At 42.2% G+C, this 16,658-nt stretch overlaps 1 protein-coding gene across 1 annotated transcript in view; it reads left to right on the forward strand.

The window, feature by feature from the left end:
- The first annotated feature begins 28 nt into the window (after positions 1-28).
- The window catches only part of mrtfab (myocardin related transcription factor Ab), a 44,211-nt gene continuing 27,581 nt past the window's right edge, over positions 29-16,658 (forward strand). The window contains exons 1-3 of the mRNA XM_034571125.1: positions 29-232; positions 861-922; positions 5,713-5,896. Coding sequence (XP_034427016.1) covers positions 5,773-5,896 — 124 coding nt within the window. The 5' untranslated portion in view covers positions 29-232; positions 861-922; positions 5,713-5,772. The remainder of the gene's footprint in view (positions 233-860; positions 923-5,712; positions 5,897-16,658) is intronic.

A 16,658-nucleotide genomic window follows, 5' to 3' on the forward strand; every position in this document is an offset into this window, starting at 1 on the left:
CGGAGACAACATTGTGTTTTGGACGCGTGTTGACGGGACTCGGCTGCACCGAGGAGCGGCGGCGAACTACTGCGAGGGGAAGGTGCTGCGAAAGAAAGGGGGGCTCTCGCGTCCCACGCAGAGGAGGCTTTTTCCGGTTAAAGTTTCCTTTGTGACTCGGAAGTGGCGGGTGTGATGCCCGTGCAATCCGTGTACCCCTACAGACACAACACTCAAGTGGCGGCCATGATAAGTAAGCGAAGAAACACCCGTATTAAGTAGATAGCTTCGGAGCACTAGCTTGTTCTTTCTGTGACAGACAGCAGCGGGGTGCCCGGGCGGACGCTAGCAGCCTAGCTAGCGGGTAATGCCTGGCTGGTGTAGCATGCTAACCGAAGCTAACTTGGGGTGAGCAGCTTTTTACACGTAGCCTGCGCTGGAAATAAGTACGTCCGCGTGTAGCTGTTAAACCTCTCGCGTTCGCTGGGTCGTTTGCGTGCGCTTTTTACACCGTGGCCTCACTTTAATAACGGCCAGACTGCTCAGGCTTAACTCCCACCCAGACAGGCTAACGGTAGCTTAGCACGCCTGTCTGTTTTGGACAGTGACAGCTGTAGGCTGTTGCCCCAGCTGACATCTGTGGAGAGGCCTCCTCCTGCAGCGCACACCAGATTATCAGCTCTCATCCTTCTTCTTCTTCTTCAGCCCCTTCTATTGGTTTTCACCAGGGCCTTGTTTCTGCACATGTCCTGGATACAGATGTGCACACTCTGCCCTCCATCATAATCCACTGCAGAGTAATGGGCGTAGAGACGTGGGATCGACAGGGGAACGAGATGAAATAAGTGTTGAAGTTTTGCTTTGTTTGTTTTGTTCAACAGAGCTGTTCAGAGCCACGTCCATCTGAAATGGGAAAACGCCCCGTCAGGATTTTATAATACAGGTAAGCACAAAGCCTCAAATGCCATCAGGCCTCGTTGAAACCAGGGGCAGGTGAGGATAACATGCCTTTCCCTGCCTGCTGGGACCTGAGAGGCGGTTGTGGTTTTGCTGAGTCTGATGCTTAAGAAAGCATGGCTGTCATGTCAGCATGTGTGTATTTCTGTGTGTAGCAGTGTGATTGTGCTACATATCTGAAAGGCTAGTCTGGGCGTCTAGAGAGGGATGTCTGTCGTCAGCGCCTCTCGCACCTGAACAGTACAGACTCTGCATGTTTGAACAGCAGCCCTCTGCGGGGAAAGTAACGGTGAAGCAATGATGGTGCAATCGGCATTTCTGAAAAGTCATCTATTTAATATGTTTGGTTCAATCAACTGTGTAACACTTGTCTTAGGCCCTTTTGTAGCAGGCTATTTAAGCATCGGTGTATGCACTTCAAAAATGTAGAGACAAACATGCTTTCTCATCTCATTTCATCCCCTTGACAAAGAGATATGCATCTCAGATTGATGTTTTTGCATGAGTCATTGATCACATGTTGTCTTGAAGCCGCTACAATCTCCATCATCTCACTGTTAAATCACAGTAGCTTACAGTTTTATTAAGAATACACTGTGTCCCAGTTCTGTTCTAGATGTTAACACTTAACATGTGATTTCAAGGTTGTAATAGTGATCAGGTCAAAAATGAACAGACAAAAATCTTCTATGCTATTGCTGCAGAGTCTGTGTTCTCCTCTGCAGTAGGCGAATTTAAATTAGCTGTTAAACCAGAGGATTTCTTCACTGATGCTTTAACGATCAATGACATAGACTGACATGACAGTACAATAGTGAAGTCTTTGACATTGGAGGGTATATATTTTTTACTATGTCTTTATTATACATACAGATTAGGCTTAAAATACACCATATGTAAATTATTTATGCTTGTTTCTCTGATCAGTTTGCGTCCGTTGACTAAACTTTCATCTGATTTAAATGTTTAATTTAAAACAACCAGAATCTAAAATGTGCATTGTAAAAATGTGCCTTAAAGCTACTCAACAAAATATACAACAAAGGTCTTGTCATTTTTAGACATTTTAACGTGGAAAAGTCACATGGATGTTCCAAACATCCTGAGGCCAGTAACATCAAGTGGACATTTACTGGGTCAGGTGGTTAGTGTGCCTCTATACAGACGTGTGCCAGCATTTTATTGTGAGAGAGCCGAGTGACATCTCAGACAACACTGCCTCATTGTTTTCAGCCCCGCTGTGCAGGAACGACAGAATCCCCAACAGAACCCCACAGCTAGAAAACACATATTTGCAGAGAGTGCAGGAGAGAGATCAAAACAGCACAACAGCGTGGCCTAGCCTTTGTAAATAATAATTAGTGATCAGGTGTCCCAAGCTCTTGTCCCCGCTCCGGTCAGAGGAGTGTTTCACAAAGCAAGATAATCAGTTACACCAGGTCTACTCAAATAAATTAGGGAAAATCTCATGCTTAACCAGTTTTAACCAGAAATGTTACTGCCAGTCTGAAACACGGTGGTTTCTCTAGTGCTTTTCCACAGTAGATTTTACTGCTGCACTGCAGGGTTGAGGCGATGGACAATTAATTCAACGCATCAGCACTTAGTATTCAGGTCAGGTGATGCAACATGGCCAAGATATTTTAGGTTAAATCACAAAATATGGTTTTAATTGATGAGAGTTCACAACCGCATGTACAATGTTTGGACCAGTTCTCAGATTTGACATGATGCTTGATGGAACAGCAACCTGTAAGGATGGCTTAATTATTATTTAGTCACTACCCTATTTTGTGAAAGACTAAAATAAGAACTTGTATAATATGATCCAACTCCAACTGCCAGTTCCTATTGTTGCACTTTTTGAATTGTGCTTTACAGGTTAATTATTTATAGGGTTGATTTCTGATGATGGATTAACACCCACTCTATACTAATACGGATATTTTGCAAATCTTTTCCCTCTGCGTTTGGGCCTCTTGTCCACACACAGATGGTGTTGTAAGTCACAATAGCAGATTTTTAATAATGCCCTGTATCCCTGTACATGTAAAATAGAGCAATTGGTAAATGATGACGTTACAGCTTCTACTGTTGCTTTGTGTAATGAGCCTGCGTCAAAAACAACAACAATAATGGCAGCTACTGGTTCGCACTGCCAGGTCTTATTACAAGTTTGAAGCTAAATTCAGCATCACCCAATATTACTTGGACCACAGTGTAAACTAGTCGAAGGTTGTGTGGACGGGGTTAATATCCGTTCAAAAAATATCTGAAGTATTTAGCCTATGCCGATAGTTGATATATTGTGAATTAATATGATACTTTGTTGGGTCTGTGTTTTTAATTAAAATGGCAAATTCTCATTAATGCACTTTAAATGAGTGAATCTGATCCCATTCACTCTGAGTTAACTTCATGAACAGTTAAACTCTGCTCTGTGTTGTTAGGTTCACTCAAGTTAACAGCCAGACTCCTTTTTTCTTTTTTCCATCGGGGAAACACACAGACATTTTATAGCTTCCTTTTGAGAAATTCCTCCAGCTCTGAGGGTAAGCTGTGAGATGGGTTAAATAAATGGAAATCACACTGGAGGTTAAGAAAAAATCCATAAACAGAGTTCTGCCTTTCTAAAGCAGTGTCCCCAGCAACAGTTGTAAAAGCTCAAACATGCTAATTCTTCTCTGTTAGCTGATTTAACTTGCAACCTCATAATTCTTACTTATTTCTCAGTTGTTTGTCTATATGTGTGTGGTTGGGCGTGAGAAACACAGAGAGAGAGAAAGGTGCTCAGTTTCCTGGCACTGACTTGTCGTTGCCTGTAAAAGAACCCTGGGTACCATTTATCTCTTTTTTTTTAAATTACATTCTTTTGTATAAAACTCAACTCCGATTGGCCAATAGAGGCAATCCAGTGTATTACATTTCTGAACATACAGTAAAGTGCTTGTGGAACAAAGGAGGGGCTTCTCAGATGTAAGGGTATATTTACTACATTCATTTGCCATATAAGGTTACTACATCTCACACTGGAGAGTCAGGGTTTTCCCCAGGTTTGGCAAGAAGAAAAATAAACACAAATCTGATCGCTAATGATATTAGCTCCATGTCCTGATGTGAACTTTCCATAAAAAATAACTCCAAAACAAGACCTATAGTCAATGGTTTGAATTTCAGCCTCCCATGACCATCTGATAATGTAACAGCGTTTGGCTGCAGTCCAAAATTCTTGTTCGGCAAGACGTCAGCAGACAGCTCACTTTCCCAGTGGCCACTGGTCAGCTGACTGAGTTACTGTAGCGAGTCAATTCCTCGCCCACATTCTTATTTTCACAACAGTCTTCCTTCTGAGCACAACGTGTGTGACAGCTGTAATTCTCGGCTGTTTACAGATTTCTTTGCCGGTTTATTTCTGCAGTAAAAACTTCACGAGACTCTAAAGAACAAATGTTCACTCATCATGAGTTTATTTCCTCTGTGGCAGCGGAACATGTCACAGCTGCCGTCACAGACTCCTTTTAATCAGCCTCAAAGCCAAGCACTTGTAAGGCTGATTAACTCTGAGAGACTCACGGCAGTTAGGTTTGAAGACACTCGCAGTCTGAGCAATATCAAGGCTGCAAACAACCCATAATGCAGCACGTGGCTACACTGATGTTCTCTCCATTCAAAAAGAGAATTTGTTGTAATGAATTTAATCAATGCGGTTAAGCCAATAATGCTTTTCCTTTCTCTCCACAGCAGTAATGAGCGTAGTATTTTCTGCTCATTTTTAATAGGGCACTGTGTTAAAATGCTCTGCAATTAAGTTTTTATGGTGGAAGGGAAAACAGTAGAGTGCATTTCTTTATCGACCGATAATTGGTTTGCCAACAGCTAATAGGGCAAGTTGGCTCATGTCAGACCTCAATCTATTATGCCAGTATAAAGTTGTTTTTATTTAAAATGAAAAAAAGATTTAAAAAATGTCTTATTTTAAATTGAATAAAAATGTAACGGTATAAAATAAATCTTTTCTGATGTGTCTGCAGTCGTTTTTAGCCTTGTAAGCGCAGGCATCGGACAATGCTGATTATCGCAGAATGCCCGATATAGGCCTGACTGATTAATCAATTAGGGGATCAGGAGGTAGAGCGGCTTGTCTAATTATTGGGAGGTCGATGGTTTGATCCCTGGCTTCTCCCAGCGACGTACTCTTGGGCAAGTCGTGGCTGTGCATAGTGTGTGAATGTGATGGAGGAGCATGAATGTGTGTGTGTGAGTGGATGAATGTGACTCACAGTGTTGAGCGTTTGAGTGGTTGTTGAGACTTTTAAATTGCTGTATAAATGTAGCCTATTTACCAGATGTCACTATTTACATTTACCAACTGTTGAAGCTAGCAGTGACAGCCACAGCTTATTTTCACAGTATTTCCATAGCACCTTATGTATTTCATTAGTGGACCTGATGCGGTGATGACATGATGTTTAGCACCGAGCCAAACAATCTTAGCAATCTTACAGTACATGCTCGAATAACTAAGATATAATGTTTACCTGTCCAATAATACCATGTGAACTTTGCACTTATACAGTTTTTCTGTTCTTTACATGTCATTCAGATGTTCTGAACTAGATTCTGAGATAAGACAAAACCTTACAGTTTACAGTTTGGGCAGAGAACAATGAAATAAAAACAAATTCCTGTTTCTTCTTTCTAGTTGCCCTAATTATCAAATAGAGACTTTTGATCTGCCTTACTATCCCACGATAGTAATTCTCATATTTGCTACAGGTCTCCGTCGCCCTGGCTACATTACAACCACCCAGAGAGGAGGGGCCAAGTCCTGAAGGTATGGAAGTCAGTGGGACGCCAGGCTTCGCCCCGAGCCCTCAGAGCGAGGCAGTGGCTGATGACCTTCAGGAGCTGTCCCTCCAGCCTATTCCCAACCCACTGCCTCTACAGGAGCGCAAGAATGGTGAGGCGGTGTTGCACGTGCATTATTTGTTCTTGGACGATGCCTACATGTCACATTTTGGTTTTGAATGAACGGGTCAGAGGAGTTGTCGCACACAGTCATCTAGCAATACTGCTCATTCTTTCTCAACTTTTCACTGTTCAACTTTTTTTGTTGTTGAATTCACAAGCATGGTTATGGCTGGACAAATCGGCACTGGCCTGGTTGTTTAAACCGCTCTACAGTGTATTGGCTTCCACAATAACTTCTTAGCATGTTTTTGATATTAAGCTATTTATCACTTGAGCAAAGCCTGAGGCAGATGAAGATGAAAACACAGTTTAACATAAAAAACAAATTTAGCGTACAAATATCGTATATTTATATTGGACATTTTACGTAAGAGCCATCATTCGGTAAGGAGCAGGATGGACTTTGCTTGTCAGTGAAACAGGGTTTTTCTTAATGTTACTTACATCATAACTCGCCTGCAGCACTCTACTGGGGCTTTCATGTTTGTATGTAATGTCCAGTTCTTTGTAATCAGGTGCTATTCAGCAGCCTAGCAGCCATATGGGCCCATTGTGTATGTGCATGTTGCCCTTTTGCCCCTACCACCTGACTCTTGACTCTCATCACAAGTCTGACCTGGTTTTGTTAAGTTTCCCAAAACACAGAAACTACATCATTTCCATTAAGGGTTTCCTGCAGCTTCGCACGGTTGAATGTTTTGCAGTAGGCAGACAAAGACGGACCCATTGTCCACTAGATAAATTTAGATGCTTACAACATTGTATTAACAGATTAGTTATTTCAGGCTATATGGACAGTTTTTCATCTGAGCTAGTGGATGCAGGAAACGCTCTACCTTCCTGTTACAGAAACTGTAGTCCTATGTTCTTTCTTCCATCTAAAATGAATATTTAGACGACTCATCTTTCATAGAGATGGCCGATTTCCAACAAAAATTCCTCTAAGCCACAAACAAGTGTGCATGTTACATAAGTTGGGCTAAGAAGAAAGCAGAAGAAACACTTATGTGAGAGGCAGAAGTTAAAAGTCAGATGTGTCTGTACATCTTGTACATTTGTCAGTGGAGACTTTACCTCAGCACAGAGGGTGTGAGGCAAGAGAGACATAGATTTAAGTGTTGAGGGGAAGGCTGTGTGCACTGAAGACTCCAGAAAGAAGGGAGTGAAGAAGCTGCTGTACCTAATTGGCTTGCTCCTCTGCACTGACCTCTATTACAGGAGATTAGAGTGTGCTTCATGTTTGCTGTGAGGATGTAAGACACTGTCTGGAGTTAGCTTAAAGCACTTGGCACTTGCATCACCTGCCTGTGTTTTAAACCTCTGTGGGGAACTTGAGTTAAATTCATTTATATATTTGGTTTGCAAAATTCATCCTTCAAAACAAGAGAAGTTTGGAAATGCTGCTGACCTCGGTTTAGTTTAAAAACTCTGCATTTTAGTCGCTACGGACAGAAACAGATGTTTGAAAACTATGAGACAGACACTCACAACCTCTCGGTGATTGGGGTTTTTAGGTCAGGACGTACCCTTCGCTGATTCGTCAGGCCCCTATCACATGACCCCCCTTTAGGAAGAAAACATCCGGCATTAGCTGGCTACCAGTGTATAACACAACATGGATAATCAGTTACAAGTGTTGCTGAAACTATTGTCTTTGCTAACAGCTGTTGTGCATTTAAATTCTGAATTTTATAATGAAACTGTTTACTTGAGTAGGAGATGAGCTATTACTCCAGGAATTCCTCTAAGCGGCAGGTATGCCCAGTGTACGCGAGTGGTCACGTGATGTATGTTTTTTTGGCGTGATAGTATGAATGGGGATTAAAACTGATACAGAGACAAAATGCTTGTGTGGATGGTGCTGTTTGTCTTAGTTTGAAAAAAATCAACATTCGATCATGAAAAAAGTAGCACTGCTGTGGACGTCTGCCTCATGGGATCTTGCATGGGCTTTTGCTGCTGCACTGAATGCACTGCACGACGGACAGGAGTCACTAAACATCGCCCTCTGTGATTGAAAAATAAATGTAGGAGAAGGTGAAACGAGCAACAACACCTCTGTGGTAATGATCAGAGTTTACAACCCAACCTGACGGCAGAGCGTAATTAGCACTCCAGGCTCAAACCTGTCAAGATTTTGGTCAGTAGATGACACATTTGTGGAGCTTCAGGAAAACATTGTATGCAGGCTATGTAAACTACAGTTGGCCTGCATTTCCAGCACCTGCAACCTGAGGGCACATCTCCAAAATATGACCCCAAATGAACTAAGCCTGGTGCCGGGAAGTCAACACAAACAGATGGCTAATTTCTTAACATATGTAACTTGAGCTTTTGGTGACATTTTAGAATCTGATTGAAATCTTTGGCAGTTAACGCCCTCTCTTTACTGTTAATAAACAATATGTGAATATGGGGCTAAGGTTGTAAGTCATTTGATTCAATAGTCAATCAATAGAATATGATCTCGCATTATTTTGATAATTAACCATTTAGGTCATTTGTCAAACAGAAATGTTTGTATTTTTTTGAAACATCTGCTGATTATAGTCTCACACTGTTGAACAGAACAAATTTGAAGGTGTGACTTTATTCTCTGGGACATTGTGAGGTGTAAACATCTTTCTTCTTATACTCGATAAGTCTGTTTTTAAGTTGTTTCCTGTTGTTGCTGGTTACGATTACATCATAAAAAAAAATCACACCACAACTTTCTGTTGAGTTGACACTTCTATGTAGTGCCACACAAGATCAAATAGTATCTTTCGCAACTGATTTAGTCACCAAGATAAGATCTCTTATTTTTATATATATATATATATATATATTGTAGTATCCCTGGCATAGTGTAACTTTTCCTTTCAAATGTGCACACACACACCTTGACATATCAGAGTCAGCCACACTGGCCATTGTTCCAAGCTGGGCGTGGGGTGGCCCGGTTTTGTGTAGACAGTTGGTTGACCTACTGTAGATTTGTCAGGAGAGAAAAGGGATAGGCAAGGTTGGACCTGTGAATGATTTACCATCTTCTGGGGGGGTCCAACAGTGACGGAGAATAATACACAGTCACACAAACAATCAAAATATATTGCACTGCAGCTATAGCTTTAACCATTGGCTGCAACAGAATAGTAAAAACGTAAAAAGCTGTATTTATGACGCATGCACAATATCTCAGGGGATGTTTACATGATTTCAGAAATGTTTAAGATTGGTCCTGTGACTACTTGTCACAGGACCATGTTTACCTCACAGAACCACACAAAGACACCCACTCTCACGCAGCCTCAGGCCACCACTCCCAAATTTAAACAACCTCTCCAATTGTTAGCCTGTTCTTTATACACTTCACTCTGCTAGCCTGACATGTTGCTGCAGGTACTCCTGGACCAAGCTGGCTTCAGAGCACTGGCTAGATGCACTGCATGTAGCTGCAAGTGGATTTTTCTGTACACACAGTACACTGGCAGTGGAATGTCCGCATAGTAAAGATTATCAAAGTTCTATGTCTGACAGCGGGTTATGCAATCTGTTTATTGCACAAGGTTCCTTCCTCAGTAACAGTGGAGTGCTGGAGAGCTACTGTTAAACACACATGACTGTATGTGTATATATAGAAGGATGACATGTTTTTCAGGATGAGATGGGAGACTAGTGTTGAGGTGTTTGTGTGTGTTTGTGTGTGTGCATGTTCCTTCCTGTACTTATGTTTTTGTGAGGACCATTTTAAGCATATACCCGACAGAGTGAGGAGATTTTTGGAAAGTGAGGACATTTTGACCGGTCCTCACTTTTTCAATGGGCTGTTTGAGGGTTAAGACTTGGTTTTAAGTTTACAATAAGGTTTAGGGTTAGGCATTTAGTTTGGATGGTTAAGGTTAGTAGCTAGGTAATGTATAATGTCTAATGTCAATGAGTGTCCTCACTAAGATAGAAGTACAACACACCTGGTGTTTGTGTGTGTGTTTTCGTGTGTGAGAGAGTGAGTTTTGATTCAAAAAGGGCTGACACAACAGAGACTGGTCTTACAAAGCAGTTCACATTTCCTGGCTTCTCAGTTGTTTCACAGCTAACAAAAGCAGTCACGGCAAGATAATGAGATTGAGATCATTGAAAACTTTGAGGTGGAGAAGGCAGTGTGAGTGTGGGTTGTGGCAGCACAAGGGAAAGAGAAGAGGAGGGGGAGGTCTTGTCTGAAATGGCAGTATTGCGTAACTTTTTCAGAGAGACAACAGAAGGAAAATGGAAAGCAAGAAAGGAGGGGTTGGGTTACTTGTACACGAGGAGCTGAGGCTTGTTTGTTTTCTTCCCCTTACTTTTTACGTCCAGAGTGGCTGTGAGAGTGCAGACGAGTGACTCTTGCTAATTTCTTTTTTTTAACAAGACCTCAAAAGTTCACAGGAGGAGAAGGGGAGGAATAAAGGTGTAGCCAAAGAGAGACTGGAGCCCATGGGTGGACCTTGTTGTTATCCAAGGAGCAATAAGGGACAGACACACAGACCTGCACACGCCCTCTCTAGCAGGGCATGCACACACTTGTAGACAGACAATCCAGAGACAGGGAATGTGAGGTGCACTGCTGCCTGTGGAGTACCAGCTGCCGGTGAGAGGAAAACGTGTTAAATGTGGCTTTTTCTCTTGCTGGACTTCTATTCAGCCTCCTGCCGCTGTTGGGTTTTCTCACACTGTTCCCTTTGCTTGTGTTGGGAGTATGAATCACTGAACTTGCTGGGAGGGTGACGCTTCCCTTCAGCATGGTGCAGAGGGATATGCCTATCCTGCCAGGTAAAGTCCACTCCACTACGCTGTCTTTTGCTTTCACATCTTTGAACAAATGGCATCCATGATTAAACCTATCTGAGTACAGGTGTACTGTAAGCGCTTGCATGTATCAGAATATCTAAGGTGTTTTGACCCTGTTGTCTGAAAAGCTGGTTCACCCATTTGTATGAGGCTGCTCTGCATTTATAGCTGCAAAACTTTAACTTTAGACAAACCTTTCCTTAGACACATACCATGACTATGACGCAAACCTGTTGCTGGTTTGGATTGGAAACTGATACATGCTTTATCACTGTTGCACAATGAGGCTGCGCTGGACATTTTTGCAGCCACAAAGGAAAGATTCAATTAAAAGTTGAAACCGCAAACCTCCAGATGTTGCTAAATTGGATAATGCTGTGGAAGCAGTTCTTTCATGAGTCTGAGGTAGTGGCACATAAACCAAACACTATGCAGCAGTGTGTAGATGTAGTGTTTTAAGCGACAGGTGGGGGCTGTGAGGCCAGAGTTGCAGGGTCTGTCCTGGGCAGACCTGAGCGGATGAGTGGGGGTTTAGCAGGATAGAAAGGTGTGGTTCATGAATTGGGTTACTCTCAGAAAGTGACAGCCCTTCCCCCTTAAATTGAAGAAAGACAAGGTAAGGCACCACTGCTCCCCCAGGACCGACTGCAGGCCAAGGGCCAGATTAGAACAGAGAACACAGGCCTGACGGAGACTGGAGCCAGGGGGAAAAACTAGGTTGGAGGCAATATAGACTCTGCTCCAGATTTACATGGGAATCACCAACTGATTTCAGTCAGAACAGATTGTTCCAGATCATGACACAGCCTAGAGAGTGAGACAGAGTCTGCAAGTTTTTGTTCTACCTCATTCTCCAGCCTCTGATATCACTGATCATCACAGCTACAGTAATATCAGTTGTTTGCTGCAGTGGGTTGAATTGAAAACCTTCTTCCCCGCTGTGTTGCAGGCACACAGGCAAGTTTATATTGTCTGGTCTAGAAACAAAGCCTCCAGCGTCTGACTGAGAAACAGTGATTTTGTGGAACGTCACGCTTTGTGGTCTCAATAAATAAACTGTGTTGTGTCGGGACTGAGAGAAGTTAGTGGCCTTCGAAAGAGTTACTGCATATGGACTACAACTAGATTGGAGTAAGAGAAATGGAAGAATGACTGGTCAAGAAAATGCTGCTGACTCAGGCTGAAATTCCGTGAGGTTGATGCCGACCACATCATCCAGACTTGTAAATAAAAAAAGTCCCTCTTCATTCTTGCATAATGACAATCACTTACAATGTGCTGAGTGCAGACAGAAATCAGTTTGCTCTCAGAAATTCAAAATGCTGATGCAATCTGATCCCACACAGCCGGAGTGTTATGCTGCTGAGCAGTATTTTAGATAAAACAGCTAGATATATAGCCTAGGCTGAGGCTAGCCGAGCCCAGCAGTGATTCAGGGAGACTGATAGTGCTGTTATGTAACAGCCTGGGAGGCTGCCAGCAGCAGAGGCCCTATAGCACTCAGTCAGGCTGAGAGTAGGAGGCTGAGAACGAAGGGAAGAATCAGACGGAGAGATTGATGGAGGGAGAAAAGGAGAAGAGAATGAAGAAACGTGCTGTATGTAAGGGCAGAGAAGACGAAATAAAAAATAACCGTATGAAAACGCACTGTATAAATGTATGTGGGGGAAGGAAGGAAGGAAGGAAGGAAGGCTTGTGTTTCAATCTTATCTAAACACACAACTGCAGCAAACACAATCCAGTAGCACATCTCCTCACCTCTCTGCTGGTGACTCTGGAATTGTATTAGATAATGTCCATACGCCCAAGACGCTCAAAACATTAAAAAAAACGTCCCAGTAAAAAGAAAATGTCAAAATGGAATAAAACATGACTGGATCAACAAGGATGTCTGCATGTATTAACCTGCAGCACAAGTCTCAGAGGTGATTTTCAGATCGAATCTAAACAAGCACAGACCAAATGCTGCGTATTTTGGTGAATGTTAACTGTCTTCAGTCTAATAAACATGCATGCAGAAACACACTTATGCAACTGCCTGGCTAAAATCTTAAATGTGTCCAGCTCACCCCGCACACCCCACACACACCCACAAACTCTGCATGACTCACTACGGGGACACACACACAAACACAAACCTGGACATGCACTTACAGGCTTTGCTAGCCCTCTATTTTCACTGTGTTTTCTGACAGCATGGAATTTCAACAAGCTCAAACACACTCAAGAAGTTTGATTTGTGATCCAGTAAATTACTGTTGGATAATGAGAAGTGTGAGGGCAGAGCCAAACAGCCCTGTTCAGATCTGTAGCCTAAAGCTAAAGAAAAGAATTCGTATCAGCTCTCGTATGTCTGCAACAGGAACATGGTGCCTGCACACCCAGTGTTACAAGCCCACTCATGTAGCTCAGTGATCTGAAAAGATATACACACACACAAAAGCTCACACTTAATGGATCTTATGTCAAGCACTTGAGGGCATCAGTGTTACAACACGCAAAATGGAGAAGATAAGGATGCCTGCGGCTGTTGCACACTCTCACGCTGTTTTTATATATGAACTCTGGAAATGTCTGAAAAATTGGGAGTTTGGCCATAAAAGCCCAAATTTGGTGGGAAAGTTGAGTCAGAGAATCAAAGCAAACGGAGGCTTCGTATTATGAAAACAGGCACAAATCAAATGAGAAATCAGAATTAAAGGCCCCAATAAAGCTTAATAAACAAACCAGACAAAAAGCACACATATTCTAATTGAATGGCACCTCTTTTTCATCCTGAGAATTTTGTATTCTTCCAGTTTCCTGCCCATCGCATTGGAAATGTCATCATCATGCACAGTGTGTTGAATATTTATATCATATCACATGGGCTCACTCTGACATTTTTCGGACATTTTACTAGGGTGCTGGCAGGTGAAGTTGCAGAAAATGTCCAGAGCAACTGACATTTGAGTTTTTCACATAGATCAATATAGAGATACATTTCTAGAAAATGTCCGGACTTCAGTGCATGTCTGAAAGCAGCTTCAGACACCATTGTTGTTAATGACATTGTTGTACTGTTTGAAAATGGCAGCAAGAATTGAGTGACGATAAGTAAAGGATGATTTTGTAGTTTAAATGCTGCACTACTCTGCTCGTCAAACCAACCCGACATTATCCACTTCAAACCCTCTACTTTTAAAATATTTGAATTACTGTACATGCAGTTAGAAGCTCCTGCTGTCTCCTCCGACATGCAGCTACACAAACATGTGTCCTCGAGTCGTATTAGTTTGTGCCTCTTCTCCAACTCAACTCGCTCTGGTGTTTCTGAATAATAGATCAGCCATTAGCCTGTGACTCACCTGACTACAGCAAGTGTGGCACACTTAACGTTAGTAGACAAATGTAACAGTGGTCACTGTGAGCTGACAGGACTCCTGTTGTTTTTGTAAGATTACTCAGATGCTGAGACATGTGCAGGAGAAAATGACTTGGTCTGTAATTTTTTACCCCTTAACATGATTTTCAGACAAAAAGACCTGAGAGATAGTTTTCTCTGGTGCCAGAGTAAGACTTTCTTACACAAACAGAAAACTTTGTTGATAACAGCAGATACCATTAGCAGAGTCACCGGGGAAAACCCGGAGGGCTGGGTTCCTTTCTCTTTAATTTGCTCGTCTCTTTGGCCACCAGTGTGCACCCGCTGTCAGATCGACAAAAGAACACAGCTGTTTGTGCTTGGATTGAAATACTCAGGGTCATTAAGGACTCATCACGGCCACTTGATACCTCTGCACTCCTGAGTGCTGTGAATGGGTCGGTGTCTTGTCTTTGTTTTTTGGCTTCAGCAGTGTGGTAACTTGATGAAAACACAGCAAACTTTAAATTTATGAATCTTTGATGAATGGACACTAAAGCTACTTTCAGAAACATACTGAACTCCAGATAATCTTTTGAAATAGTCTGGAGTGGCTGTATGAGAGAGTGCAATATTTGTCCTAGTCACTTTCTCTGGACATTCTCTAGAGTTTCCAATGCCAGCCTCCTTTATTAAAACTCTGGAAAATGTCGAAGTGAGCCCACAGAGAATACAGCAAGAGATTATCAGGAGGATTCACCGCAAGTGAGTGGGCAAGAGATGATGTTCAAACACCCGGCAGACGCAAAACGGAAAAAATAATATAATACAAATATCTCAGGAAAAAGAGGTGACCACACACGTAGAAAACCCAACAAAGATCTCAACTTGGAAAGACAACGAGATTTGAGAGCTTTTAGTGATAAGGGCTGATGTCAATGTACTGGAAAAAAACACATGATCTCTGCAGCAGAATGAATACCTTGCTGGTGTGTTCTGGATTCTTTTGTTGTTGTGAACGGGTCTGACAGGATAATCTCCTGCTGCGTTGTTCATATATGAAAGGCAAACTCTGGAGAAAGTCTTTCTTAGATGCATAATCAAGTATTATGTGTAACTAAAATATAAAGTTTATATAAGCATCTCATTTACAAAAACTAGAAACCTGTGGCCCCATTAAAGGCTGATGTCATTTTGGTTTGGTTGTTGCAGGACTGAAATGGAAACCAGTCGTAAAGGAGAAAACAAATGTGGGCTTAAGCTATAACTAGGGCAGGAGGTTGGGGGGATTTGTTATAATAAAAATGAATTTCAGATGTTGGAGTTATGTAACCATGTGTTACAAAGCCGTCACCACAGGGAGCAGGGAACACCCCTCTCCAGCACGGGCACTCTGTTTTCCTCTCTGTCTCAGACTTTACTCCTCTCTGAAAATCTCATTTGCTGAGCATGACCTCAACTCCCCTTCTCCTTCAGTCTAGTCTGTTTTACAGTGAAGCTTCATCTTACCAGATGCTAACAGCTTCCAGCTGGCCGGTGGCTCCATCTTTCATTCAACACTTCTGCCTTAGATGCCCCTCTCTCCTTCATCAGGGGACAATCAGACCTCAGTTGGACTTTTTATTGACCAGATGTGACACAGTGGTGGGTGTGACTGCGGGTTGGTCAACAAAGACCCTTTGACCATGCATGTATGATGGCTTTTAAAGGGCTTATTTTTTTTACTCACTTCAAAATTAACCAGCATACAGGTGGCCTCTTTGAGTTTTCTACAATTATTTACATTCTTTAGTGAATAGTGAATAATTCAACATGAAATCAGACATCTATGTTATAAGCATCACATTTATACTAGACTATAGGCTGGTCTTCCCTACTGCGTCTATTTTTTTTAATGGATATTTCCCCCTCTTTTTTCTAAATTAAAGTCTTTGGTACCAGTGGTAACCAAACATAGAGCAACAGGAATATAGCTGCCATTGTTGTTTCTGGGCGTATAAGTGTGCATAACCTTCTTGATGTAGGTAATAAAGTTATGAGCAGCAGATATTTCTAACACGCCTTCAAATGGCTCCAGCAGTATTGGAGAGAAGGACGAAAAAGAAAGAAAAGCTACATGTCTTTACCCCTTGGGTGTTTAATAGTTTGAACTGTCTATGGCTCTAAAGGTTATGATAACATTGTACAAACAAACAGTCAGATGACCATATATGTTGAAAAAAACATATTCGGTTGTGAATATCAATTATAATTTAAAGACCGACTTTGAGCTACCTGACTTGCTCAACTTGTTTTAATCAAGCTCTCCCTGAGCAGTGACTGATTATTAGCAGCATTGTTGGTCCCAATAAACTTGTATCTACTGTAATTACACATAACTGTTGGCTTGGTGGCTCAGTGGTTAGTACTCCAACTTCCTCCCTCAGTCCAAACACATCCAGACTGGGGTTAGGTTAATTGGAGGTAGGTGTGGATGAAATTGTGAATGGTTGTTTGTCTTTGTTTGTTGGCCCTGCGTTACGCTGGCAACCTGTCCATGGTGTACCCCACCTCTCGCCCAATGTCAGCTGGTATTGGCTCCAGCTCCCCCCTGTGAATCTCA

Source organism: Hippoglossus hippoglossus, chromosome 19 (genome assembly GCF_009819705.1).
Source record: "Hippoglossus hippoglossus isolate fHipHip1 chromosome 19, fHipHip1.pri, whole genome shotgun sequence".
In the NCBI taxonomy this organism is placed as follows: Eukaryota; Metazoa; Chordata; class Actinopteri; order Pleuronectiformes; family Pleuronectidae; genus Hippoglossus; species Hippoglossus hippoglossus.